This window comes from Neofelis nebulosa, chromosome 11 (assembly GCF_028018385.1).
Source record: "Neofelis nebulosa isolate mNeoNeb1 chromosome 11, mNeoNeb1.pri, whole genome shotgun sequence".
Classification (NCBI taxonomy): domain Eukaryota; kingdom Metazoa; phylum Chordata; class Mammalia; order Carnivora; family Felidae; genus Neofelis; species Neofelis nebulosa.
In genome coordinates, this window is record NC_080792.1 from 4,517,112 (window position 1) to 4,544,814 (window position 27,703).

A 27,703-nucleotide genomic window follows, 5' to 3' on the forward strand; every position below is an offset into this window, starting at 1 on the left:
CATGGAGTAAAAGAAATGTCTTAACGGTTCCTGAAAATCCTGCTCATTTTGGATGAAGACATCATCCATCTTTAGCAAGCAAGCAACCGCCCCAGACCCAGCAGTAGCCATGCGTCGCTTCCCAGCTGGGCTCGAAAACGCTAGCAGCCAACACTCCCAAGAGTCCCCGAGCCTGATGAGGCAGCCCCCGCGGTGAACACCCGGAGAGCCACAGGCCACGTGACTACCTCCTTCCCTGGCAGGACACATCCAAGCTCGGGAGACCTGGGGGCCTCTGGCCACAGGGCTCGTACCTGATTAAGTTCCCTCTCCAAAGCATCTCACATACCACGTTTAGCGTGATCCCAGAAAGAACCTTCCCCTGCCAGAGTGTAAGGACACACTGAAGCCAGGCAGACTGGAGCCATGTGATCCCCAGACCAAATGGCAGGAGTGAAGTAAAACTATCAGATGGAAAAAAAAAAAAAACCTCACTCAAGTCAGAACAGAACTTTGCAGGGGATACCCATGTTCTATTTCCAATACCCAATTCGATTTTGCCTGAGTTACAAATTAGAGTATTCGCTTACTGCTTAAGTTAGAGCTAAAACAATCACTAAAAACCCATATTGATAGGGATCAAACACAGTGAGCACAACAGAAAAAAAAGACCATCATCCCTTTCATCACCAAAGATTCCCACCTTTCCAACACTATTTATGAAAATGTATTTTAATACATTTATACATTTAATGAATTTTTATCACTTTTAAGTGATATAAAACAAATCATGGGACAAAAATAAACTATTAAAGTAACTCAGCCTTCTTACCTGGCTATTTTTTTTAATCTTCCTACACTTCAAGTACGATTTTCCAAATACGTTAAATTGATCTAGTAATAAAGTTAATTTTATGACGATCTTATATCAACCACCTCTGACAAATGCATCTTTTTGTAGTCGGAAATATTTTACACAAAAAGTTAAAATTTAATATATCTTTCAGAAAGCATTTTTAAAAATCAATGCTTGTTAGAATTTCCATCTAATTTTTTAAAATTTATTTTAAAGAAATAAAATTCTTATTGGAACAGGAAAACAGGATAAAAGAAGGGAATGAAGACTCCATGAACAGAGAATGAAAAAGTTCAATGCCATTAAAAGCAGACACATAGGACCATCGGTATCTTATGCCATTTGAAAAGGTTGTTTTATTATCAATGTAACTAATCACAATGAAACCATCTCTTACAACTAAAGACATTATAATGAATTTTCTTTACAACTACAGAGAAATGGGATTTGCTGTTTCACATCAAATAGAACAGGCTGTATAAATTCTTCTTCCTATTTATTGTAAAATATAATTTCATCTATAAAATCAGTCATGAAATATTAAAACTGAAACAACAGAATTTATGTCCTTTACTTAATTTAGTTTAAACGGTCTATTCACTAAAAAAAAAAAGGAGAGGGAAGTACACGTGATGAACCCCTATACTTTCTCATTAAGTGTCTCCATTAGACGCTTTATTTTCCAGAATTTATAATGCAGCCGTAAAAAAAGCATTCCATGATAAAAGTTAGTATACTTTCCCTAAATTTGCCTTTTATCTTTTTCAAAAGGCAGGAGAACGAAGCACATAGCACGTGAAAGCTGAGGAAAGAGGAGAATAAAAAGAAACACGTAATCCATTTGCACTGAATGTTTTAAACATCAGTGGACAAGAACATTAAAGTTCAAGGGAAGAAGCCTTTGTGCGCATCCCAAAGGCTCCAACGACAGGTGTGGGACTCGGGGCAGCCACGGAGCTTTCCCAAGCCTCAGAGTCCGCCTTCAGAAGGTGGGGGAAGGGCTAAGAGTCCTAAATCCAACAAGAAGCCCTGGGTGACAGCAAGGAGCTACTCAACGCCAACAACAGAAAACACACTCTTAGGAATGGATTTTTTTTTTAATTCCAGCAGAAACACAGGAAGAAAGAGGGGATTTCCAAAATGCAAATCTTGGGGGAATATAACAAAAAACATCTAGAGACACATTCCACAGAGTTCGTGCTTAGACAGCTTCATCAGGTCCACTGAGAAGAGCTGGGATACAATGGCTCATCAAAGAACTGCAGGGAAAAAAGACTGAAACTATTAATTTTGGAAGAAATCTGGAAAACACTGTAATTCCAAATGTCAATAAGCTCACACACGATATAAAACTATCAAGCCTCAAGACATTTGGAATATAAATTATTAGGTATAAAAGATGTGAGTGCTAAGAAAGTATATTTAGAAAGGAGAAAAACCTTCAGTATTAAATTTTCTAAATGGATGTAGTTCTAACCAAGTTCATTTATATACCAGAGTGAACAGTTTTCTTCCTCTAGGTGGCAAAATTATAGGTAACTTTTTTTCCTCTTCCTGGCATCTTTCTATACTTTCTAAAATATATTACCTTTGGGGGGTGGGGGGGGGGGGGGGGAGACTGACAGAGAAGTTTAAAAAAAATCTCTATGTATGGTTGAAGTAATAGAAATTGATGGCCACTCTCGAGAAAAGAAGTCCTAAGATAGAAATGTATTTATGACTGTGGTTCTTGGACTACATTCAGAATCAAAATAAATGAAAGGAAATTTATGGGCGGCTTATTGTAATAGTTAGAGACGTTTGGTGAAACACTCAGGGACACCAAGAAATTTACCTGGCGGGGGCAACCTGGATGGCTTAGCTGGTTGATCGTTCGACTCTTGATTTCGGCTTAGATTATGATCCCAGGGTGGTGGTGATCTAGGCTCAGTGCTGAACGTGGAGGCTGCTTAAGATTCGCTCTCTCCCTCTCCCTCTGCCCCTCCCTTGTGCACATGCATGCCCCCCCCCCTTCTTCTCTCATAGATAGATAGATAGATAAAAGAAACTTCCCTATTGCTCAGGGACCTCATAGTGACACTCAAGAATGAAGGGAGGCCAGAAACAAAACACTGACAGCACCTAGGTCTCAACCTCTAACACCACCTCCACTAAAATGAACCTGGTCTCAAGAAATGGCAGATTCTAGGGCTGGGGCAAGGTAGCTGTACAAGATGAGCTTGGAGCATTTTATTTATTATGTCAAAAAATGGAGAAAAGTTTTTTTAAAAAGGATGTGACAATGCCCACCCACCCCCCCACCCCCATCACTGCAGCTGGAAGCAGCTCCCACTGGCCACATCTGGGACAACTTGAGCACCAAAATAACGAAGCACCATTAAAGATACGAATGGATAAGTCCATATGGATAACCGGGAACCAGACAGACACATGGATGAACCAATGGGCCAAAAAGTTGGCTCTGTACATAGTAGGATGCTGAGGGCCTACAGGTAAACATGGAGGGAGCGAAGGAGACAGAAAATCATACTGGCAAAGATTACATCAGGCAAGAATCATCATTGGATACTAACTCTAGGAGGCATAATTTTGATGTTGAGAATGTTTGAATGGTGTTAAAGCATCTCCCCACAAACTTTATCAGTTGCAAAGGAAGAAAAAAAAAAAAAACTCAGTAATCGTCCAGTAGATAAATGGACAACACCTTGCTTGGGGGAGGGGGGCGGGGTAATAAGAATTAAGATCCTCAATGCAGGGCAGACAGACATGGTATACCTCCAGACAGAACACCCTGAGAAGGACAGGACACCCACCCTCCCCACCCCCGCATCACTGCAGCTGAGAACACAAAACCTCCAGTTAATTAAGAGGAAACAGACAAATACAAAGTGAGGAATATTTTATCTTAGAAAGAAAAAAAAAAAGTGGGGAGGACTACATTCTTCACCAATGTCAACGTCATAAAAGACAAACAAAGACTATGGAAACTTTCCAGATTAAAGGAGGCAAAGGAGACAAGACAACTAAATCCAATACCTGTTCTCAGACTGGATCCTGTGATGGCAGGAAAATGCTATTAGGACATTTTAGGTCAACTGACAACAAGGACTGTGATGATTAACTGTATGTGTTAACTGGGTTAAGGGATGACCAGACTGCAGGTAAAATGTTGTATCTGGGTGCGTCTGTGAGGGTGTCTCCGGAAGGGATAAGCATTTGAATCAACAGACTGAGAAATATCACCCTCACCAATGTAGGTGGGCATCACCCAATCTGCCGAATGTGCTGAATGCCTACATACAATAAAAAGGCAGAGGAAGGGCAAGTTTGTTGTTTTTTGGTTTTTTGCTTGAGCTGGGACCCATCCTCTCCTGCCTTCACAGTCCTGGGTCTTGAGCTCTCAAAAATCAGACTCAATTAAACCACCAGCTTCTCTGTTTCTCCAGCCTGCAGAAAGCAGATGGTGGGATTCTTGGCCACTGTAGTCCTATGAGCCAACCCTTAAACCCCTATAATAAAGCTGCTCATGTATACATGTACTACATTTATGTGTATGTACGTATATGTACATATACAAATGCGTGCACCCTCTTCTGTTTCTCTGAAGAATCCTGACACAGAGCTTTGTACAGAGTGGTTCTAGAGGAGAATATTAAGGAGAAGTTTTCTGACTTGGTTCTGGGATTTCTAGAATTGGCTCTCTAATCTGATTAGATTGAAAGACAGGAATGACTGTTTTCAGTATAAAGATAGCACTGATTACAGGTACACAAAATATCTACATTGGATACTCGTAATCAACCATTTATGTGAACCCAAGAGCTAAGTGACTCTGTATATGATACTTACTAACATTCTGGAAAACTAAGGAATAGAATGATTGGTTGGTTGGCTCTAATGCTGCTGGACAAGGTGATGAAAGAGATGATGAGCTCAGGGAGTCAAATTCCCAGCTCAAGCAGAGCATAAATGACCTAAAGCTTCCAAGTGCGCCCTGGAGGAAAGCCTGATCTAGAGCTGCAGGGCTGACAGTGCTGCTTATCAAATGCCTACTGTGGTTCTGTGACTGGCTAGATCAGAAAGCAAGCCGAATGCCCAGCCTCAAGGGGGTGCACTGTTACTCTATGGACACCAACTGGGAAGGACCAAGGCCCTGTAAGTTGGGATGGAGACATGCGGGAAGACCCTGATAAAGCTGGGGATGTGGAGTCCCTAAATTCTGACAAGTATTCTTCACGAGAAGAGGTCTCCACAAGGCCAAGAGTCCCCTCATGCCAGTTCCTATAACAAATGTCGTATTTTATGTATGTATACTTAATATGCCATTGGTTCTGTTTCTCTGGAGAACCCTGATATAAGTACCAATGTAAATTTATAAAACTAAATACTATAATTATACAAGGGAATATCCTTATTTCTAAAGATATACACTGAAGGATTTATGGGTAAAGGGTCATGACATACTTAATTTACTCTTAAAAGGTCCAGGAAAAAGTAAAGGGGGTGTGTGTGTGTGTGTGTGTGTGTGTGTGTGTGTGTGTGTGTGAAGAGAGAGTGAACACACTCTCCAAATTACCTCCAAATAAAAAGTAAAGAAGAAAAGAAAAGAAAAAACAAAAAGCTGAGCTGTTTCCACACATATGGCTTACAAAGACCTCTGCCCCATCTCCAGTAACTGTCAGGGGGTCAAAAGATTATAAAGCTCCTTAAAAATGACAAAGATCACTTTCTTAGACTGGAAAAAAAACCCTTACTAAAGTTCCCATAAAGCAGTTCCCATAAAGACTCCCAGGAATCCAAAAAGCTTTACCTCCATCTGAGGGCCAACTGCAAACTAAACCCTTCCCAGTGTAGCTGTGTCTCTGTAGTAAAAAGTTTTAACTCCTTTGCCATTAGGAAGAAACAAAAACAAAAACCCATTTGTTGGCATCTTTCTGTCAATTCCTGTCCACTGCTGTTCCCACATAAGCCTTAAAAAAGTCCTGGGAGGCACCAATGCAAACAGAATGTCCTACATCAGGGGGGTGTGAGGGCATTTTTCCTACTGCTGGCAAAGCTGGTCAACGTGTGTTCAACCTTTTAAAATTCCAATGGCACCAACCAGCTCCCTGCAAAAGAAAAACGTTTCCTCGTGTCCCAAGCAAACGGATGCAAGCTGGCACACACATGAGAGTTCACCGGCAAAGGCATGATGTGAAGAGGCACACGGTGAGGACATGTGGCTAAGACGCGTCACGAGACTAACGTCCTTCTGTCTGGTCAGTGCCGCTTCCATGTTCTGTCCTCGGACACCTGAGCTGTGACTGCGGCATCTAGTCTGATGCTCTGCGACCAAGGGCCACACGCAATCGTACGTACTTGTGGATTCCTTCCTTACCCTGGAGGCTCTCTGCAGATTTCTAGCGATTCAGTATGAGGTACTATCGCTTTTCTGGATCTTGTCTTAGCTCTCACCTAGCAAAACTGCCTTTCCGTTTTCAAGTCTCCCTCTGAATCCTCCTTCTGACTTCCACGTTGCTCCTTTCACTAAACCTTTGTGTCTCTTACGCCTCACTCTCAACTACTTACTATAAATGAGGGAAGGTTAAATAATCCTCAAACTTTATTTAAATGATTGTTCTTGGACTTTAACGTATCTCTTTTGTTTTACCTGATGTGGTACAAATTATGAAAAGAAACTCATTTGAAATTCTGTCACCTTTCCTTTATTTTTCTTGCCTGCTTTTATCTATCCCACCTACTGATATGGGTGTTGATGAATTCAAAAAATAAAAAATAAAAAATAAAATAGGGGTAAAGGAAGCCAGGAGAGGAAACGGGACTATATACAAAGCTAGACTCTTCAGAAAGAAAACCAAAAAGACTAAGTTTCAGTTTACTCAATGTCTACCGTGCGAAAGACTCATCTACAGAATTCTCGAACACTTTAAATAAGAAGCTCCCTTTTAACCTTAAAAAACAGATATTCAGAACAAACTTAAAGTATGAATTTGCACACCAGGAGACAAACTTATTGAAGAGGCTAAAAGTTAAATGGTGTAAAAGTCCAATGTCGTCAGTAAATTCTAGAACTTTAAAACCACCTGAGAGTGGAGTGAAGAGGCGCTTGGGCACTTCCTCAGCTGCGAAGGACAAAGGACGACGCAAAGGCGTCCCTTCCAGCAAGCACCGCCCCCTGCTGACAAAATGTGCCCTCGGGTGGCACCTTACCTATGCTTAGGTGAACACAAGAGGAGGGGCAGCCAGAAGAAGACGGAGATGCGAATCCTGTCCCCACTGCCCTTCTTTCCTCACAGACTGGAAACAACTTAAATCTGTAATCTAACGGTGCTTCTCAGCCCCTTCCAAGGCTTCTTACCCCCATATGCCCTCGGGTTGGGGGGTTACCATCACGTTCCTTCTCCACCCAAGTATCGGTGTCTTCCGGGACCTCGCCTTCCTTTCTGCAGGCCCTGTGGCCACTAACTCTAGAAGACTATCCCTCACCCTGTTTGCGGACGGTTGAGACACACTGTTCTCCTTATCCCTCGGTGACAAGCAACAGGCGCAGACTTAAGCAAACAGAATACTGACCTTCTCAATAGGAAAATGCTGCAGCCAAAGCCCCGTTAGACATCGTGTGTCTGCTAGTTTCCATGTGACCACACTTATTCCTGTTCAAATTTCATGGGTGTAGCACTGAAGTTACTAAAAAATCGTATTTCTCACGTGAACAGTATTTCCCAAATGTGACAGAAATATCACTAATGGCACTGTAAAATAAAGTCATATACCACAAGTGAGGATTTTTAAATAAGTTATGTATTATTCAGATGTGTACAGGAAGAAAACAGGACCACCCTAGGACTCCGCATGTATTAACACATTGCTTCTTATGACAAGGCCAAGTTAAAAAACAAGATGAGATTAAAATACAAGCCCAGGTGAGATAAAATATAGCAAAAACAGTGAGGAAGTAGCAAATGACTTAACACTAGAAAAACTGCATCACACCATATTCATTTACTAACGTTTTAATTACATAAATTCTAAGAAATCAATAAAAATGGTAAGAGTAGGGGCGCCTGGGTGACTCAATCAGTCACACATTCGACTCTTCACTTCGGCTCCGGTCACGATCCCAGGGTTGTGGGATCGAGCCCCTCGTCAGACTCCGCACTGAACGTGGAGCCTGCTTGGGATTCTGGCTACTCCACTCCTCCCCTCCCCCACGTACGCACATGCGCATGCTCTCTCACAAAAAAAAAAAAAAAAAAAGAATAAAAAGTTAAGAATTCTTGGCTCCCAGTTCATTTTTAAACAAGAATGCTCTGACAATCAGTCCCTTCCTGTCACTGACAACCTTCCAGGTCCTTGTCATCGTCTTCATTTACTAATGTTCGCATGTGAGTAGCCTCCTTCAGATCAAACCTCTATGAAAATACTCTGGTCTGATAAGATGCCCTAACTCTGTACTATTACGTTTCTACATTGTAGGGTTAGAGAACAGAATTCCGTGGGAAGGAAAACCGGTTCTCTGCATATGCCTTCTTGATTTGGACATCGCAGCTAGACCCAAACCAACATGAACCCAATGCCCTGACACCTTAACTTCTATAAGAAGTGGGCTTTAGAATGGGTCACATGCAGATACGGAAGTGTGTATCTTGCTCCTGTAAACTTCCGAGGCCAGTGTCCCTGGGCTGCAGGCAGTCAGCTCCAGGCTGACTCCAGAATCCTGGCTCCCTCCGTGGTCAAGGCCGGCCTTCGAGCTTCCTCATGCCCTGAGTTTGGCTGACAGAAGCGAACACGCTTGAAAAAGGCAGCATGCTTGCTTCTTCAAACCCTGACTCCAAGGCAGCACCCACCACAGGACTCACACTTGCGTGGCTGGCAGGGAGTCTGAAGAGTGTGACCTGGAACCACACAGCTCTCTCTGAGCAAAGAGAACGGACTTGGGGGGGGGGGGGGGGGCAGCCAGTCCCTCCCTCTCCCACACGCCAATCCAAAAATTATCATACTGCTGAGCATCTGACCATTAAGGAGGGCTTTCAGTCTACAAGACTTACAAAACCCTGAGACATACAGCTATCCCTAAAGAGCATGCCCGCGGCTATTACTTCCACACATGAAAACCAAGGGAATTACAGACAGGATCAATCACCTACAAATTCACCTAATCATCAAAGCTTGAACTCTTGGTCTCACCGACAGAGAGACACTGATTAAGAAGTCTGGAGTGAGGACAAAAGTCTGCGGTTTTAAAGAGCTCCCTGAGTGATTCTGATGAGCCAGATTTGAGACCTACTGGACTGAAGTCCCTCCTACCTTCAAAAAAGCGAATACACACTTCGCATGTATCTACAAGACCTGGAGCTGAGGTGCAGGGGAGGAAAGAGAGGGGAGAGAGAAAGCTGAGCCAGGAAGGAGAGCAAACGTGCTGCACTAAACGGGCCATCCCACAGAGACCCCCAAATCGTTTGCCTACGTCATCATCTGCCATGAAGAATCGCAGTGAGGGGCGCCTGGGTGGCTCCGTCAGTTGAGCACTGCACTCTTCGTTTTGGCTCGGGTCATGATCCCAGGGCTGTGGGATCAAGCCCTGCGTCAGGCTCTGCACTGAACGTGGAGCCTGCCTGGGATTCTGTCTCTCCCTCTCTCAAAAAAAAAAAAAAAAAAAAAAAAAAAATTACTCTGAATGTCACTTTTTTTTTTTTTTTTTTTTTAATTTATTTTTGGGACAGAGAGAGACAGAGCATGAACGGGGGAGGGGCAGAGAGAGAGGGAGACACAGAATCGGAAACAGGCTCCAGGCTCCGAGCCATCAGCCCAGAGCCTGACGCGGGGCTCGAACTCACGGACCGCGAGATCGTGACCTGGCTGAAGTCGGACGCTTAACCGACTGCGCCACCCAGGCGCCCCTGAATGTCACTTTTAACAAACACTGCCTCAATCTATACCTATACCCTGAAAGCCTAGGGTATTAGACACCACCTATGTGGAAAATCACATAATGAACCCAGACGATTCTTCATGAAAACCATTTGATCTCATTTTTTGAAAGACAGTAATTTCTACTAGCTCTCCCTAATGATCTAAATTTTCTAAGCTATTTTTAAAAGTACATTACCACCTTAGTTTAAATTCTAATGGCTTTATAATTATATGCACTCTTATAACTATGAGTCCTCATTTTATAATAACTGATCCAATAATTATATATCAAATTCTGATCCATAATTTACAATCAGCAGAATTCATATGTGAATTATACACTTCAGAAGAAGTAGCTTATTGCTTCTTCTAGGTTTCAAACACAAAGTTTCCATGTATTTAGCAGCTGACAAGAATGCTGGACTTTAGTTAAATTAGATGATTGCACTGATATAACTCTAACTGTGTTAAACAATGTTTCTTCCCAACTACACTTCTTACTACCCTACTTGCATTTATTTAGTACTATCTGGGACTTTGTTGCGGTTTTGTTTTTTGTTTTTTTTTTCAGGGAAGAAAACAGCACAGCACGTGAGAGAAAATAAGATTCGTATGAACATGAAACACCGTGAAAAGCACCAAGAATTAAGACTGAGATTATGTAGCTTTAGCAAAATGCAGCAGGACTAGAAAAGCTGAAGTACCTAAAATCTGTTTTAAGAAGCCCGTGTTCTACATTTGCCCATAAGGCATCTCTGACAAGCAGTACATGTGTCTGAAATGCAGACATTCCAGCTATGGAAGGACTCTCATGGGCTGTCAACTTCTGAGTGAGGGGCTGACGTTGCTAGAAAATATGACATTACATAATTACAAATGTTTGACAGTTCTCCTGGTTTAGACAATTTTAGCACTCTGAATATCAAACAAAATTAGTAGTGCTATTTGGTTCCACAGGACATGTCATTTGGCTTAGGGCTTCTAGAACCACATTTTTGTTTTCCCTGTACTTGTTCATTTCAAGGAGTGACTGTCATACCATGATGGCTTTAAATAAGGTTTTCAGTATAAGCGATGTTTAAGAAAAAGTCCTCATAATATAGGATAAATATGACAGTCAAAAAAATTATCGAAGGTTAAAAAAAAAAAAAAAACAGGCAAAGGTAGATTTCCCCAAAGCTCCCTTTTTAGCAACCAATTACCCAAGCAAAAAGGTATGATTTTCCAAACCCTATGGCATAATACCAGTTTCTCATGAACTGGAAGGCGCAATCCCTGGAACTAACACGGAGTACATCTTGCCATCTGCTAATGAGAAAGTCACGTACACTGGTTTAAAAACAAAGCTAAGATAAAGTTAACTTTGCAAACGGGGTAAACAGCCCCTTTAAGGGTCTTCTATACCCCCACTCAGACTTTTCCTTTTTCTCTCGTGACCCCAACACTCTCAGTCCTGACTCTCTTTTGTCGGGTTGTCTTCAGCTCTGCCCTTCTCGGACAGGGTGTTTCAGAGTCAGACAGCTGGGTGCCCAGAGCCACCTCCCCTCCTCTCCAGGAGTGATCCTGACCCCCACAGATTCGCTGTGATGCTCAGTCCTCAGTTAACAGAGTATATGCTCAGCACACAATGTGCTTAGCACCGAGTAAGCGCTCAGCAAGCATTACCAATCGTTATCATTGAGACTAATTTCCTTTTTCAAATCTCTACTCATGAAAGTACTTTTCTATCCTAACCCTGCAAAAGCACATCTTTACCACAGTCACTCCATCATATCTTTTTCATACAAAGTCCCTGTGTAGACAGACTTTGCAAAAAGAGGGGAAAAAAACCACAGATGCTTGTGTTTTAAATATTTAGCAGCTACAGGGGTGCCTGGGTGGCTCGGTCAGTTAAGCATCTGACTTCAGTTCAGGTCATGATCTCATGGTCCATGAGTCCAAGCCCCACGTCATGCTCTGTGCTGACAGCTCAGAGCCTAGAATCTGCTTCGGATTCTGTGTCTCCCTCTCTCTCTGCCCCTCCCCCACTCGTTTGTTCTCTGTTTCTCTCAAAACTAAACGTTAAAAAAATTTAGTATTTGGTAGATACAAAAAATAATTTTAATATATGCAAGGTATTAAGCACAATGAAACAAAGCCCTTGGTACAGATCACAGCCTAAGAAAATGAAATTATGTATCTTTTAAGCCCCTCTTGGTGCCCCATCACCTTCCCTCTTCTTACAGAGCTGTCCGCTAATGTGGATTTAGCATTTGTAATGTACATGTTTTCTGTACTACTTTACTAAATCTGTACCTCTAACAGTCTGCAATTTTGCTTTGCACATTTCTAAACTTACAAGAAAAAAAAAGGAAAAAAATACGGTATGCATTCTGCTGGAAGTGTCTTCTCTTCCCCCCAGTGACATTCCTGACACTAAGCCCTGGTGATGCATGTATCTAAGACCCATTCACTCCCAGCACTGCATAGTCCTTCACTGTGGAAATGTAACAGAATTTAACCACTCTCCCGTGAGGGACGCTGGTCCAGCTTTTTCCTCTGACTGGCACAACTGCAGGCAAGCTTTTCCGTGCTGCCCAGCACGCAGGTACATGACTTTCTCCAGGGCAGTGGGCTGCCAACTTGAGCATGCACTCCGTCACGCAAAGAGCTTGTTAAGCTGGCCCATCCCCAAAGTCAGATTCAGTAGGTCTAGGGCGAGGCCCAAATCTGCCTACCAAGTTCCCGTGGAATACCGGGAACACAACTTAGAAGCACTGCACTGGGATAAAGACCTAGGAATGGAATTCCTGGGTCAAAGGGCACATGCATCTCTAACTTTACTAGAAAATCCCAAAGTTATTGTACCAATTCACACTCCCACCGGTTGTGGGTAAGCACTCCAGTTGTTCCTTACCTCCCAAACAACAGACATTGCCAGATTTGCACGTGGTTGCCAACCTAATGTGGATGAAACTATATACCATTTTGGTCTTAATTTGCCCCTCCCTAATTACTAATCAAGTTGAAAACCTCTGCATTGGGTTTCCTCTTTTGGGGATGCCAATGGGGGCCTTTGCTCATTTTTCTACTGTTATTACTGATTTGCTGATACTAATCTTTTTATCAGTAATCTGTACTGAACATAACTATTCTCACTTGTGACTTGTCTGTTCACTTTCTTGATGGCTTATTTTAATAAACACAAGTTGTCAATATTAATATTGTCAAACATTCCCCATCCTCTACGCTTTGCACCTTCTGTGATTTTTAGAATGTCTTCCCTATATCAGAGTCATACAACTGTTGTCCTACCTTCTCTTCTCCAAGTTTCACAGTTTTGCCTTCTGTATTTAAGGCTTTAATTGACCTGTGGCTGATTTTTGTGAATAATGTGATTTAGAAATGTATCCCACTCTTAGGAAGTTTCCTGTTTGGTAAAGGCCAACAGACACAGCCAACTATAACCTTCAGGAGGATACAAGAAGTGTCTCAAGTGAAATACTGATTAGGTGTTAACACTCCTCCACTGGGTTTATTCTGCTTCCTCGCTGACACAAACAAAAATCTGAAAATACGGAAAGTTATTAGCAAATTAGACTATGATCCTGAACCCACCACACTGCAGGAACAATCTTTAAAAATCTCAAAAGAACTCAATGTAGTCTCTTTCTAAAAACATGAGAATTAAGCATTGTTGAAAAAGTGTAAGAAAATTGTCATTCTCAATAGTACTGGATGGGATATAAATCTATACACTTTCTAGAGGGTAATTTTGCACTCACTCGCTCGCTCTCTCTCTCTCTACACACACACACCCTATATATATGTGCGTTTATATATACATAGCCTTACAATAGGTGTCTTCTTTAGGCTATCAATGACTCTCCACAGAATTTATTTAAGGAAATAACTGGACAAAGTACATATTTAAGGATATTTACCATGAAGCTCTTTATAATACAAAACTTATAAACAAACTAATATCAAATGATGCAAGATGAGCTAACGAAGAAGCTGCTGTGGTATGTCCACATCCTGGAACACTGCAGATTACACAGCTGTGTCAATGTGAAAAGTTATCCGCAATACTCTGGTAACTTACAAGAGCAGTTAACAAAATACACATATAAATATTCATTTATTCATAAATATTTGTCAAGTACCTTGGGGGGGGGGGGGGCGGGGGGGGGGGGAGCGTAACCCGTCCAGCATCTCACCGTGGCATACAAAGAGAACACATGCGCCCAGCTCCACGGACCAGCCAGTGCTGGTGAGGAGAGCACACTTAGAGCAAATGCCTTGTGATGAATGAAGTACATCTATCTTCTACAAAAAGACTCTAGGGAGAATTTTAAGAAATGCAGTGTCATTACAGAAAGTCACACGCTGGAAAACAAATGTGAGACACTGCAGAACCACAGCAAAAGAGTTGGGACAAACAGCTTCCATTCCTGCCAATTCAAAACTGAGATTGACCAAGATCAAGTACCAGTTCTTGAGCAAATAACCATTCTTCCAAGAGCCTACACTTTTCCCTTATCCTGTTATGTTTGTGTCTAAGCCTCTCATGGTAAGAAACATCCCACAATTGGGGATAGGCTCAAAGGATTCTGACATTATATGTCCATTCCTTTTAATCTGCACCAAAAATCGGTAAAGTTATGAAACTCATTAATTACAAAGGGAAAATTTTTTAATTTAGAGCACAGATATCACACACTACCCCAACCAAGAAATCAAAATTAACACTCATCAGTAGCAAGATGTATCTATATCACGCATGTCCCAATATAAGACTGAGCAGGGCACAACTTCTCCACTGTGGTATTCCTGCCAAAATGCTTAACCCTCAATTTAATCATGAAAGGACATCAGACAAATCCAAACTGAGGGACATTCTACAAAATAACTGATCAGCACTCTTCAAATGTATAAAGGTAATGAAAAATAAAGAAACCCAAAAGGAACTGTCACATTCTGGAAGAGACTAAAGAGACAGAATACCTTAATGCAACGTGGGACAATGGATTGGATCCTGGACCAGAAAAACGACATCCGTGGTGAAACTCAAATAATAATGTTATCATGTGTCTGGTTTTGATAACTGCACCATGGATGCATAAGATATTAACGAGGGGATGTTGGTTGAAAGTCTACAGGAACTCTTTGAACTATTTTTGCAATTTTTTTATAATTCCAAAATTATTTCAAAGTATAAAGTGTTAACGAATCATTGCAACTGAATGATACAAAGGTATGAGAGGGATCACTGATTAAATGTAACATAAAGATAGGCTACATCCTCCAAAATTGTGCTAAAACAATCCCAGTAATTCCAAATAAGGCCTAAATTGGAATGAAATGTAATTATTTCATAAAAGCTTATAGCTGGGATAATGTAGTGAGTACAGTAACTTTCCTAGGGAACTGAAATCTCTCCAGATAAATGACCTACTTTATTTTCTCCCTTAATGTTTGTTTAATTCAACTTTCATTCATGGGCACGTAACTGTGCTAGAGCCTGATAAGATTTTGATATATAAGAAATGAACATTTTAGGGGCGCCTGGGTGGCGCAGTCGGTTAAGCGTCCGACTTCAGCCAGGTCACGATCTCGCGGTCCGTGAGTTCGAGCCCCGCGTCAGGCTCTGGGCTGATGGCTCAGAGCCTGGAGCCTGTTTCCGATTCTGTGTCTCCCTCTCTCTCTGCCCCTCCCCCGTTCGTGCTCTGTCTCTCTCTGTCCCAAAAATAAATTAAAAAAACGTTGAAAAAAAAAATTTTTTTAAAAAGAAATGAACATTTTAGAACACTACAGAGAAAAGCATTGAGTAACAAAACTGGAAGTAATTTTTCAATCCTACACAATCTAGCAATTAATCCTGACACCCTTTTTAGTGCAAATGTTGTGAAGAGGGAGGGCCCTCACACTTCACACATATTCCCTTCAGCAGTAAGTGGTTCTGACCTCTAGAGTTAAGTCCAAAAATTATCCCTGAAAATGTCAAAATGACTCTCTGAGAAATGCCATATTTCTAGTCCTTTTTTTTCCCCCATTTAATCACTATGGTTTTGGTGCATTGCTGTTTATAGCACAAAATTAAGGAACCTGACTCTCTGAGTACCAGGGAAAAGATTATACTGGTATAAGCCCATGGAGTTTACTTAGTCTCTTCTTATAAGAGATCAAAGGCAACATCGTAGAAGACCAGGGTTCCCAAAGTGTGACCCCAGAGCCCAGGAGGAACTTGTCACAATGCAAATTATCAGCCCCAATCCAGACCTGCCAAGTCAGAGCCTCCAGGGGGGATGCTCAGCGTGTTTTTTCACAAAGCTCCCCAAGTGACTCTGATGCACCCTAAGTTTGAGAACCAATGATGGAAGCAGAAAGACTAGCCTGTAAATCAGGAAGCCTGACCCTAATCCCTGTTCTCTCACTAATCTCTGAGAAAGATTACTCAGCCTCTGTGGGGGCTCAGCCTCCTTACAAAACAAGGAGGGAACTGGAAAAGATCACTGCCACAGTCCTTACACCCAGATTTGATCAATCTAGGAAAATATTCATTCCTCTAAAGCCTAAAACGAAAAGACCACCACAGCATTTCACCACCTATCTCTTTTTCATTAGAAAGACACAATGAAAATGTCTTCTTTTCCTCAACTGGTCTCTGAACCGTATCTATCTAAAATAATTTATTTAGATAAAATTACACTTGCATTAACCAAAGCTACGGAAATGCTGATTCTAAGGTTTCGTATTTAGTTCTATGTCAGGTGTGTGTAGGAGGAATCCCACATAATGACAATGTCTCTAGGAAACCCATCTACTGTAGACTGAATTACGTCCTGCATAATTCATATGTTGAATCCCTAATCCCCAATGTGACAGTGTGGCCTTTGAGAGGTAATTTAACTTGATTGAGTTCACGAGGGTAGGGTCTCCAAAAGGAATCAAGAGCAGGGCACCTGGGTGGCTCAGTTGGTTGAGCATCCGACTCTTGATCTAGGCTCAGGTCATGATCTCACGGTTCACGGGTTTGAGCCCCGTGTCAGGCTCCGTATTGACATCACAGAGTTGGCACGGGATCCTCTCTCTCCCACTCTCTCTGCCCCTCCCCTGCTTGTGCATGCGCGCTCTCTCAAAATAAATAAACTTTAAAAAAGAAAATCTGTTTAAAAAAGAAAAAGGAAAGAAGAGAGACTAGAGTTCTCTCGCTCTCTGCCATGTGAGAACACACCAAGAAAGTTGCCTTCTGTAAGCCAAGAAGAGTCCTCATCAGGAACCAGCACCACAATCCTGGGTAGAGCTGCGAGGCGTAAAAGTCTGTGGCTTCAGTCCCCCAGGCTATCATATTTTGTTACAGCAGCCAAGCTATGACACTCACGCAAATGTCTGGCATGGGATCTCACGCACCAGGTTATAGTTCAGAGCAACTGTGTCCCTGTCTGTGGATAAAGAACATGTGGGATCTGGGGCACCTGGGTGGCTGTCGGTTAAGCGTCCAACTTTGGCTCAGGTCATGATCTCGCAGTTTGCTGCTTTGAGCCCCACAGGGGGCTCTCTGCTGACAGCTTGGAGCCTAGAGCCAGCAGACTCTGTGTGTGTATGTGTGTGTCTCTCTCTGCCCCACTCCCACTTGTGCTCCCTCTCAAAAATAAAAATTAAAAAAAAATTTAAAAAAAAGAACACTTGTGATCAGACAAGAAGTATTTAATAAGTTTGAAAACAAAGAATTTTAAAATGTATAGGTCTAGACATTTTCACTGCTGCATAAGAAACACAGTTTAATTTCTTATCCTACTCATGGATTTATGAAGTGGGATTCTTCTCACAACTGTGATACCTGTGACCCCCATGATACCAACCTCTTCTTTGAAATATGGGAAAGAGGAGGAAGAGACTGTTTTATGAAGGTGAGAGAATTCTCCCCTAACAACACAAACCTATTAGAGACAATGTTGGGACAAATGTCCCATGGAGCCAGTGAATACCCACTAATCCTCGAGACCTAACTCACTGTAAGCTGCAAGCTCTGACCCCTCCCTGGCAGGCAGGTAGAATCAGACCATTTGCTCTATGCTCCCATATCTCCCTGTTAGCACTTGGCAAAAGGCACTGTATTTGTTTCTGTTGTCTCCCCAACCAGATCCTGAAACCCTCCAAGGCAGTGTATTATAACTCCAGCACCTAGAGCAGTGTCTGGAAAAAAGCAGGAACCCGTATTGGCTGAGGGGGAGCCACTTTACTGAATACCAGTGGAACTCTCTGTCCGGTCTTACAGCTTTTCTTTACATCTGAAATTATGCCAAAATAAGGTTTTTAAAAAAGACACCAGTAGCAACTGTTTTCAGCAATAATCACACTTGCCTTACCAAATGTGCGAGAAGACATCAACTACTGGAGAGCCAACGGGAGTTCCTAATCTCGAGTGTGACAAACTTGAGAAAAAACGACTACCAAACACCCGGGATTTGAATTCTGACGTTAACTTTGGTCACATTATTTAATCTGGCTTTTAACTGGTAGTTAACAAAGGGAATAACAGTTGCTACTCTAGAAGACTGCGGTGCTAAGCGAAGTTTATAGAGTATACATCAAATGAGCTCTCCTAATGATGTTCTCATCAATACGTATTAGTGCTCTTCCCTTTACGGGTGTTCCAACTGGACTCACCCTTCACCGCAAAACAGGTGCATGCTGTAACTAATTCCACCAGCACTGGCCGTAAGGTTGTAACTCAGTCACCATTAGGGTTATGATTATCTATAAAATAAAGAAATCCTACACGTGTGTCAATGGATGCCAACCTTGCCAAGATGCCCTTCGCGTTCCTGAACTCCCCCAAGAAGTAAAAGGGCTACTCAAACTCAACACAACCGACAGGGGTCAGCAGCTCCAGGACCCACCTCCACCAGACTAATCTCCAGAAAGCGGGCAAGCGCACTCAGGACGTGCTCTCTGCCTAAGAAGAGGTGGGAATCTACCGGGGCAAAAGCCACTGCTGCAGACATTGGTGCGCCGCAGCCCCGGGTCCCCCCGCCCCCCGCCCCGGTGCCGAGAGCGGCTGAACCTGGGGGGCCTGGACCCTCCACCTGCAGTCGCTCAGCACTCGGTCGCCAGCGTCAAGGGCCGCCGACCGCACCAGCGTCCTTAACGGAAGGAGGCGCGGGTGGCAGCGGCGCATCAGTGCCTCTGGGGGGTGACGGCGGTGGGCGGGCGGCGGAGGAAACCACGGCCGGGACTAGAGACCCACACCTCCGCAGCTCCGCGCCGGGGCAGCTGTTTCACCCGGAGAGAGCCGGGCGGTAAGGAACGGCCCCGCTCGCTGCGTGCAAGGCTGCTGACAGCCAGCCCCGCGGGGAAGCCGGGGCCCCGCTGGCCGCGCGAGCCCGGCCGCAGGCTGCCGCGCAGCGAGCGGGGGAGGGCGGGAGCGGAGGCCGGGCGGCGGCCGGGCCGCGGGCAGCGGGCGTGTGCCGGGCGAGGCTGGGCGGCGTCGGGAGGGACCGGCGAGCGGGGAGGGGCGGAGGCGGGGGGAGGGGGGAGGAGGAAGAGCGAAGGGCTCTGGCGGGGCTCCCGGCGCCCGGCCGCCCGGGCCCGGGCCCTCAAGCCACCGCCCCCAGGCCCCGCGCTGACGCTGGACGGTCCCCGCCTCCAAACCCCCCGCCCCGGCCAGAGAATAACTTACCTGTTTGCCGACGGGATCGCTCCTGCTCGCCCCTCTGACTGACTCCTCCGGCTCACCGTCTTCCCTCTGGGAGGAAGAGGAGGGACTTCCTGTCTCTCCTTTGAGCGACTTCCGGCGGTTCCCGGGTCGACTCCGTCGTGGGCCGAGCGCCGGACACCACGTCCAAAAAACAGAATCTCGGAACTGGTTTAGTGAAACCCACATCGGGTTCCCTGTTTCTGCCCCGAGTGGCCCGCAGACCCCCTGTGCCGCCTTGTTTTCAGTCCATCAGCTCTTACCGGAAGCCACTGAGAAATGAGGCCGGAAGTCCCGCCCTTCCCCCAGAGAGGAAGACGGAAGGCCCACGGAGTCAATCTAAACCAGGGGAGATGCGTGTCAGGCTGGAAAGCTGGCGCTGTCGGAGCAGGAGGGCCCCCACCCCTTGGGATTTCCAAAGGGTCCCGGAGCGGGCGCCTCCCTGGCGGTCCTGGCTCCTCCCTACCCCCTTACTCCCCACTCCGCCCCGGCGCCCGAAGGCCATGAAGTGACCTGAGGGCGGCGCGGGAGAAGGACGCGGCCTGGGCCTTGCGGGGACCGCAGAGGCCTGCGCCGGCCGGCGACCAACGGCTGGCTATCCCCGGCCTGGACGGGGCGGCGGGCGCCCGGCGCCTCTGAGCCCTCATCCGAAAGGGCGAGGGTTTTGTGCTATGGCAGGCGCCTGCGCAGCTCCAGAGTGCGAGGAGACCCACTCGGGTGATTCCAGCAAGGGACCCTCGGAGTCAAGGCCCTGGGAAGCCTCGAGCCGAATCCTGACCCTAGCAGAGAGGCAGGGAAGCCGCAGGTGGTGGTTCGCCGGTTTGGCTGTAAAAGCTGCGAAGTACTAGGTGTCTAAAACGTCCCCGTACGGGCTGATTTCGTAAATGTGAACGGCAGGGCCCGAGGCAGGAGCCTACCCGGACCTACACTTCACAACCTTTTCTTTGGAAACCCAAAGTCTAGCAAGGAAAACCACAGCTTGAAAAGTTCAGTGACAGACACCCCGTCTGGGGTCAGGTTGGCTAGGGAAATCTGTGAAATAATCGGTTTGTGTTTATAAAGATAATTTTAAGCAAACGGGATTTTAAAATTATTGCCTTACGGTAATAGTGCTAAGGCTTTCTAAAACAAATCATCTCTCAAGGTCAAGTCCACGCAATTATTTTTTGAAAAATGCAACTATTCAGGTGATGACAACTTTTCATATTTGTTTAGAATAATTTTCATCGGTGGTATCTGGTCAAATTCCCATTGGAATCCATGTGAGTTCTCACGTCTGTGTTTCACAGCAGGTAGGATAATGCAGGTTGAAACAGTCGAATAACCATTCCAAGATCTGGCAGCTAGTAAAGGTGGGATTCAGCTTTGAACTCCAGTCAGCCTTTTCCAGCCTACCATACCGACTCAGTTTAGTAATAGTGCATTAAAAGTTCCAGAGAAATACATGGAAAACAATTAGAACAGGTGGCTAGCCTGTCAATGTTATGTTTGTGCCATTAACCAACATTTACAGGTGAAAACAATGAAAATATTACTGGTAAAAGATAAGTAAAAAGCTAGATTCTGCCTCCAAAGAGTTCACGTGAAAATTACTTAGAATTTACTTGAAAATGTAGTACTTGTTAATACAACCTTCTAAATATCTGTTTTGACAGTGTTAGTCTTGTATGACATGGTCACAGGTCTCTGAATGGTAGCAATAGTGCAGTTCTCCATGTGGATTAGGCATCCTTTTGGGTCTTTGGGTGATTGGTCTTGCTACCTTTCTTACCTGGGAGATATAGTTAACGTGTTATCTTTCACCCTTGAGCATTGAAATAAAATCTGAGTTCATCTTCAGTTTCATCCATGATGTTGCTGAAACCGGACTTTTACGTCATAATGTGACCTTGAGAAAGTCAGTTGGACCTCATTTTCCTCGTGGAAATTTTTGATGATGTGTGTGTTTTCCCTAATTTAAAAAAAAAAAAAAAAAAGCAAGAATAATGGATTTTATTTCCTTCCTACAAGCTTATCATTCACACTCAACTAGAATTTGGAGAACATTTAATTTCTGACCTCATTTCTTTTTGCTTTATAATGTCTGGTTTTCAGAGTTAGAAGTACAAAAAAATTCCCATGTCTCCTCCAACCAGATTCTGTAATTATCAGCATTTTACCATATTTGCTTCATGGGTTTATGCATAGTTTGTTCAGAACCATTTGAAAATACATTGCGAACAAGATGCCCTTTTAACCCGACATGTCAGTGTACATGTCCGAAGAACATGGGTAGTCTCTGAGATAGCAATACAATTATCAAAATCAAGAAATTAATGCTGATACAATGCTCTTATCTAATAATCAGACCTTGGGGCGCCTGGGTGGCTCAGTTGGTTAAGCAGCCAACTTCGGCTCAGGTCATGATCTGAGGTTGTGGGTCCCGTGTCAGGCTCTGTGCTGACAGCTCAGAGCCTGGACCCGCTTCGGATCCTGTGTCTCCCTTTCTCTCTGCCCCTCCCCCATTCATTTAGAAGTGAGTATCTCTCTCTCAAAAATAAAATAAACGTTAAAAAAAATAACCAGACCTTATTCATATTTTTGCACCTATTTTTTATCGTCCTCCTGCATTACAGTAATTTAAGGGATTTGCAAAAGGTTACAGATGAATTGCCAGAATGGATAAAAAAGAATATCTTAGCCCCATGTGCTGCCCACAAGAGATGTTTATTAAAGATATCTTTCCATATCTTTTGGCCTCCATTTGTTTCTGATGGAGCAGATATCATTCAGAACTTTTATGTTTCCCTATATGTAATTTGTCATTTTTCTCTGGCTACTTTCAAATTTTTGTCTTAATTTTTGGTTTTTAGCAGTTTGATTATGATGTGCCTAGCCCTGATTTTTCTTCACACTTAACCAGCTTGGTGTTTTCTGAGCCTTTAACATCTGTAAGTTTACCATGTTTAGAAAATTGGGGGGCATTATTTCTCCAAATATTTTTGTTCCCCATTCTCTTTTTCTCCTGAACTCCAATCAAATATATATACACGTCGACATTATATACAATTCACTGAGGCTTTGTCCTTTTTTGTTTTGTTTTCATTCTTTTTTTTCTCTCAGTTCTTCAGATTAAGTAATTTCTATTGATCTGTGTTCTATGTTCCCTTCGTCTGTTCTCTCAAATCATCTGTTAAAACTGCTAATGATTTTATTTCAGATATTGCATCTTTTAGTTCTAAAATTTCTATTCAATTATCTCACCATTTCTATTTCTCTGATGAGATTTCCTATTTACTTATTAAAAGCATATTTTCTTTTATGTCTTTGAGCAAAGCTGTAATATCTGCTTTGACATTTTGTCTGCTAATTCCAATATATAAATGATTTGGGGATTAAGCATCATTAATTTTCTTTTTTCTTCATTAGGGGTCATGTTTTCCTGTTTCTTAAATGTCTAGTAATTTTGAGTTGTATCCTAGACATTTAATTAATGTAGCTATTCTGAATTTAGTTACTTTCCTCTGAAGAGGTTGTTTGTGGTTGATAGAGTTTTAATAGGCAGTTAGTTATTCTGACTGTATTCATACTCCATACTTTGTCTCCCTTGTTGTGGTGGCAACTGAAATCTAATTCAGTTCCCTCAGCCTTAGCTGGGATGCTTTAATCTGCCTCACACAGGCTTAGTTCAGAGGTCATCTGGCAATTTAGGCAGAGTAAGCAGAATTTGGTGTTTTTCCTTATGTGACTCTTCTTTCCAGAACCTCCCTCCTCTTACTGTGTCCTAATGTGGTAACCCTGGGCTCTGCCTTCTGGTTCCTCAAGTGAGTTTTAAATAAAGTTTAGATGGCCTCGTTTATTCGATTCTAATTATTCAAAATTTGAAAGAAAGCATTGGTCATTTTTGGTGACTAATCATTTTTGAAGATGAATTTAACAGTGACATTTAAAGTGCTAATTTCCTTTAAATTAACATGTACTTCCATTACTTTTAAATGCCTACCTACAATAACAGTAAGAATGTGCTATGAACACTTAACCACCCACACTAGAATTTTAAATCTACGTTCTCTTTGAATGCTGTTTTGGTGAATTTCAATGTGGGAGGTGAGATGATTTCAAACTTCACATTTTCTATCATAGTCGAAGGCATAATTTTTCTGACATCTTTTTTCATTCTGGATAAGAAATTATACAGCATAATGTTTTTAAATAAAATTTTTCCATGTAATGAAAACTTTTTTCTCTTCAATCTACTCAAGCTAAAACTCAGAAGCATTTATTTATTTATCATAACTGTTAAGAAATTATAGTCATTACACCTACCATCTGTCCTCTTCCACATCATGCTGGAAAAGAAAGAATACATCACTTTGCTTCAGAAAATCTCCTGTATTTCTCTTTGTACTTCATCAATTGTTTGAGCCTTTGGATGGCTGAGCAAAATATAGAATATACCCAACCCAGCCTCTGCCTCCCAGAGCTTGCTTCCTATAGAGGAAAGTTCTTTACAACATAGTTAAGAGGAAGATGAGCTTTCTTGAGTGTTACAAGCTCCAGAAAATATAAAGTGGATGTTACAAAGTGAAAGTAAGTGAGAAACCAAATTGAATAGCATTATCTTCTTTTGTGAACCTCCTTCTTTTTCCACTTCTAAGAAATTTGTTGAGCACAAATTATGGGCCAGGCACTGTGCTTAGCACAACTTCTCAGCTCAACTGGCTCATCAGCCTGTGGGAACAGATCAGTGTCGCCCAATCTTGTAGTTGCTCAAGAGAAATTTGTGCGAATCAGTCTATTGATTTTGCAATGCTGGCATCCAATTCAGAAATACTTAGGACACTGCAAAGGCCACATGAAGCAGAGTGAACGGAGCCTTGAGCCACAGGTTGCTGTTTTGTGGCCTCTGAATTAAGGCATGATCCTTGTGAAGACACGTGCTGCCCAGCGGTATACATGTGAGCCATCATCAGTCACTGGCACCTCAGCGTGACTTGTTGTATGTACTTTTCCCCAGTACTGGCTGCTCCCAAGACAGTTCCAACTAGGAGGAACATGAGAGGAAGAGGATAAAGATAGAAGTCCATGCAGGAGACAGCAGACCTACCAGAAGACACTCCAAAAATGCAACTGCAAAATTAAGAGGAAGATTTCAGCAAGCAATACTGAGCATTTTCTGTGTACAGTGCACTCCACCGGGTCATGCACACTACAGTGTGACACATACGTGGAAGAGGACTGCCATTTAGGCAGAGAGATTGGGTGAGGGCTTCTGCCATAAGCAAGCTACACAGGATTTGGCTTTCAGGCCATTGGATGTGACAGTGGAAATGGAAGGAAGTGGTGGCTTTTGAATAATGGAGTCACCTGGTTTTGATATTGAATTGGATCTGAAATAGAAGTGTCAAAGAAGATTTTAGGATTCCAAATCCGTGTACCAGGTCGGGGAACACTAGAGGTGAAACAGGTTTGGGAGGATGGGCAAGAGTTTCCATTTTGGATGAGTCAAGTTTCAGATATGAAATCTGCAGGAAGATCAGGGGCCCAGTTCTCAGAAAAGGTGGCTGAGTAGAGCTGTGCTGGGAGTCCCAGGCATCGGGCTAACAGAGACTGACAAAAGGATGTAGTGGAGTGAGCATGTGGAGGGAGAAGAGGCCCACCTCAAGTCCCTTGATGTGCCCTTGACCCACTGCCCCCCTCCAGCTGCAAGTGCAGAAAACGTGTCACCGACAAGGCTCTCGCACCATGCAATGCACACTCACACAGGTTTCCAGGCCAATACTCTGAGTGATGTTACATTGCTCAGAAGTGCTTGAATTTACTTTACAGCCAGCTTTTGTTCATTGACTAATATGAATACCCTTTTAATAATATAAATTGGTGTCCTAAACCTCTTGCAATTAGTTCTTAGGAACTCTGCCAAATACATCAGGTAGGCCCTGCAAAATCCAAACGTCACATGATTCAACATAATCTGGCAAGCATGAACCAAGCTTAACAATAAAGTGTATCAAACACCTGTCCATACTCAACAAATAGGAATCGATGTTTGCTACCATCAGAAGAAAAGCAGATCATTCACATAGATGCCCCCATGAAGCTGACACCTCGTGTGGTGTCCCATTTCTATGACGAGAAGCTGAATCATTGGCCTATGGTGCAGCCCTTTTAGATATGATGCTGCAACTTTTAAAACTGATATTTCAAAAACCCACAAAGAGATTAAATGTATTATGCTTTGATTTTATTTGGAATCCTAGGAGAAACATTCTTAATAAACTCTTAAATTCTTTTCCATTAATGTCATTTAAGTAATGAATTTATAAAGATTGAATTGATTTGTTTATATACACTCAACTGTAGAAAAATTACATTCTTTTTGTTTGTTTGTTTACACCATCAAATGCAATCAAGGCAAACAAGACGGTTAACTAAAATGATTACTAAATGCAGCATTAGCTGATGGCTTTAAATTTAGAATGTGTTACTGATGTCAGGGCTGATTAGATTCATTCTCTATCTAAAACCAATGCTATTAAAAGCTTTGAGCAATTTAGATGTAGTCACTGAGTAAAATTCCAGCGGGGGGAGGGAAATTCTATCGGGATTGATTCTCCTGTGGTGACTTTACGTGTGCACGGATGTCTGGGGGGATGGGGTAGGAAGAAAGAAGAGGGTGCAGGAGAGGTGGTTGGTTGGCATGAATCCTAGAAAAGGTAAAGAGCCTTGAAATAGAAAAAGTACTCATCTTCACAAAGGGAATCCCAGATGGCGTAAGGATACAACTACTGACCATTCCTGTTTCGGAACTTTCCAAGAAGCAAGGCAAAATAAACGAAGGAGAAGCAAAAGGTTAAGAGGGCATCACACTTTGGTTACTCCTCTAGAAATGAACCCACAGGGAAATCATGGTAGCCAGTGGTGGGACCAACAGTTTTACTAACAAAAGGAATGTGTGGTAAAGGAAAGGGTGATAGAAACATGGAATGAGTATGTCATGAGCACCGCCAGAACCTAAAAGCACACTGGAGTGATCAGGCCCATCAAAGTGCCAGGGAGAGTCTAGTGGAAGAACAGTCCTTGTGCTCCAAGGAAAGAGTGAGTCTCCTCCCGGGGCTCCTACAGCTGGACTTAGGGAGATGTTGCAGGTAGCTGTGACTTCAGAAAGGTGTGCCACTGGGACGGTACACCATTTCCAATATCTGTGCCTTTAAAAGGTTTTATTACTGGCCCAAATGTCAGAAGATATTTTAAATGGGAGGGAAGACATTATTTCCTGGATGGAAATTCTCTGGATATTTAGATTCTACTCCTATGCAGGGCTGCAGGAGAGGGTATCTGTCAGTAGGTCAGCTCTAAGCTGGAAGGTTCCTGTCATTACAAATGAAGCTTAGCCATCTCTAGGAAAAAGGCAGCAAATAACTTGGATCCTTCTATGTAGTTCCACCTAACAAAAGAAGAAACAAAGAGAAACACTGTTATTTCCATGCAAATGACAGGGCAAAGTAGCCTACAATGTAAATAGGAAGGTTTGGTGATGGAAATTCAATCGCCAGTATGTAGCACGTCAGAGGGTTACCATGTGGAGACTTGGGGTTTGTGTGGTGAAGGACTGGCCCCTCCGAGGAATCCGCTAACCTGTTGATTTTCTCATTCTGAGAGTGTTCCCCATCATCAACAGCACCCAGCGGGAGCATCATCACACTCTTTTGGATGATATCCTGGAATATTCTGGCAATCGGTATGGTTGAGCCATCCCGGGTCATGTCTGGCTCTGTTCCAAATACTGAAACACAGGAAAGAAGGCATTCGAATAAAAGAATGACAACACTACCCCTAGCGATCTTCTCAAATGCAGTGTTTGCTTTCTCTTTTCTTTTTTCTTTTTCTTTTGTATTTAACCATTAAATTTGGTGCCTGGGTTAAGTAAGCTTCTTGATATCATGCAGTTTATATTCTAAAATAGTCACTAGAAGCAAGAAGAAAACCATGGTTGCCTTCTTTACAATTACCTACTTGGGGAAAAAAACAAAACAAAAAAAAAAAAACAAAAAAACCTTATGGGGCACCTGGGTGGCTCAGTCTGCTGAGCGTCCAACTTCAGCTCAGGTCATGATCTCACAGTTTGTGAGTTCAAGCCCCACATCGGGCTCTCTGCTGTCAGCTCAGAGCCTGCTTCTGACCTTCTGTCCCCTCTCTCTCTCTGCCCACCCCCTCAAAAATGAATAAATGTTTAAAAAAAACTTTTTAAATAAAATTTTTATTTTGAATTGTAAATTTTATAGAAAAGTTGCAAA

At 43.0% G+C, this 27,703-nt stretch overlaps 2 protein-coding genes across 4 annotated transcripts in view; both read right to left on the minus strand.

Annotated features, from left to right (window-relative positions):
- ZNF407 (zinc finger protein 407) overlaps positions 1–19,678 on the minus strand; it is a 456,703-nt gene extending 437,025 nt beyond the window's left edge. For 2 of the 3 annotated variants that reach the window (XM_058691804.1, XM_058691803.1), the window contains exon 1: positions 19,413–19,676. The gene's annotated coding sequence lies outside the window, so the exon portion shown is untranslated. Of the gene's footprint in view, positions 1–19,412 lie in introns of all 3 variants that reach the window. The other variant, XM_058691802.1, reaches the window with a different exon arrangement.
- A 5,955-nt stretch (positions 19,679–25,633) lies between these two features.
- The window catches only part of CNDP1 (carnosine dipeptidase 1), a 30,743-nt gene continuing 28,673 nt past the window's right edge, over positions 25,634–27,703 (minus strand). Inside the window, exons 11-12 of the mRNA XM_058691805.1 lie at positions 27,045–27,192; positions 25,634–26,853 (exon numbers count right to left, since the gene is read on the minus strand). Coding sequence (XP_058547788.1) covers positions 26,784–26,853; positions 27,045–27,192 — 218 coding nt within the window. The 3' untranslated portion in view covers positions 25,634–26,783. The remainder of the gene's footprint in view (positions 26,854–27,044; positions 27,193–27,703) is intronic.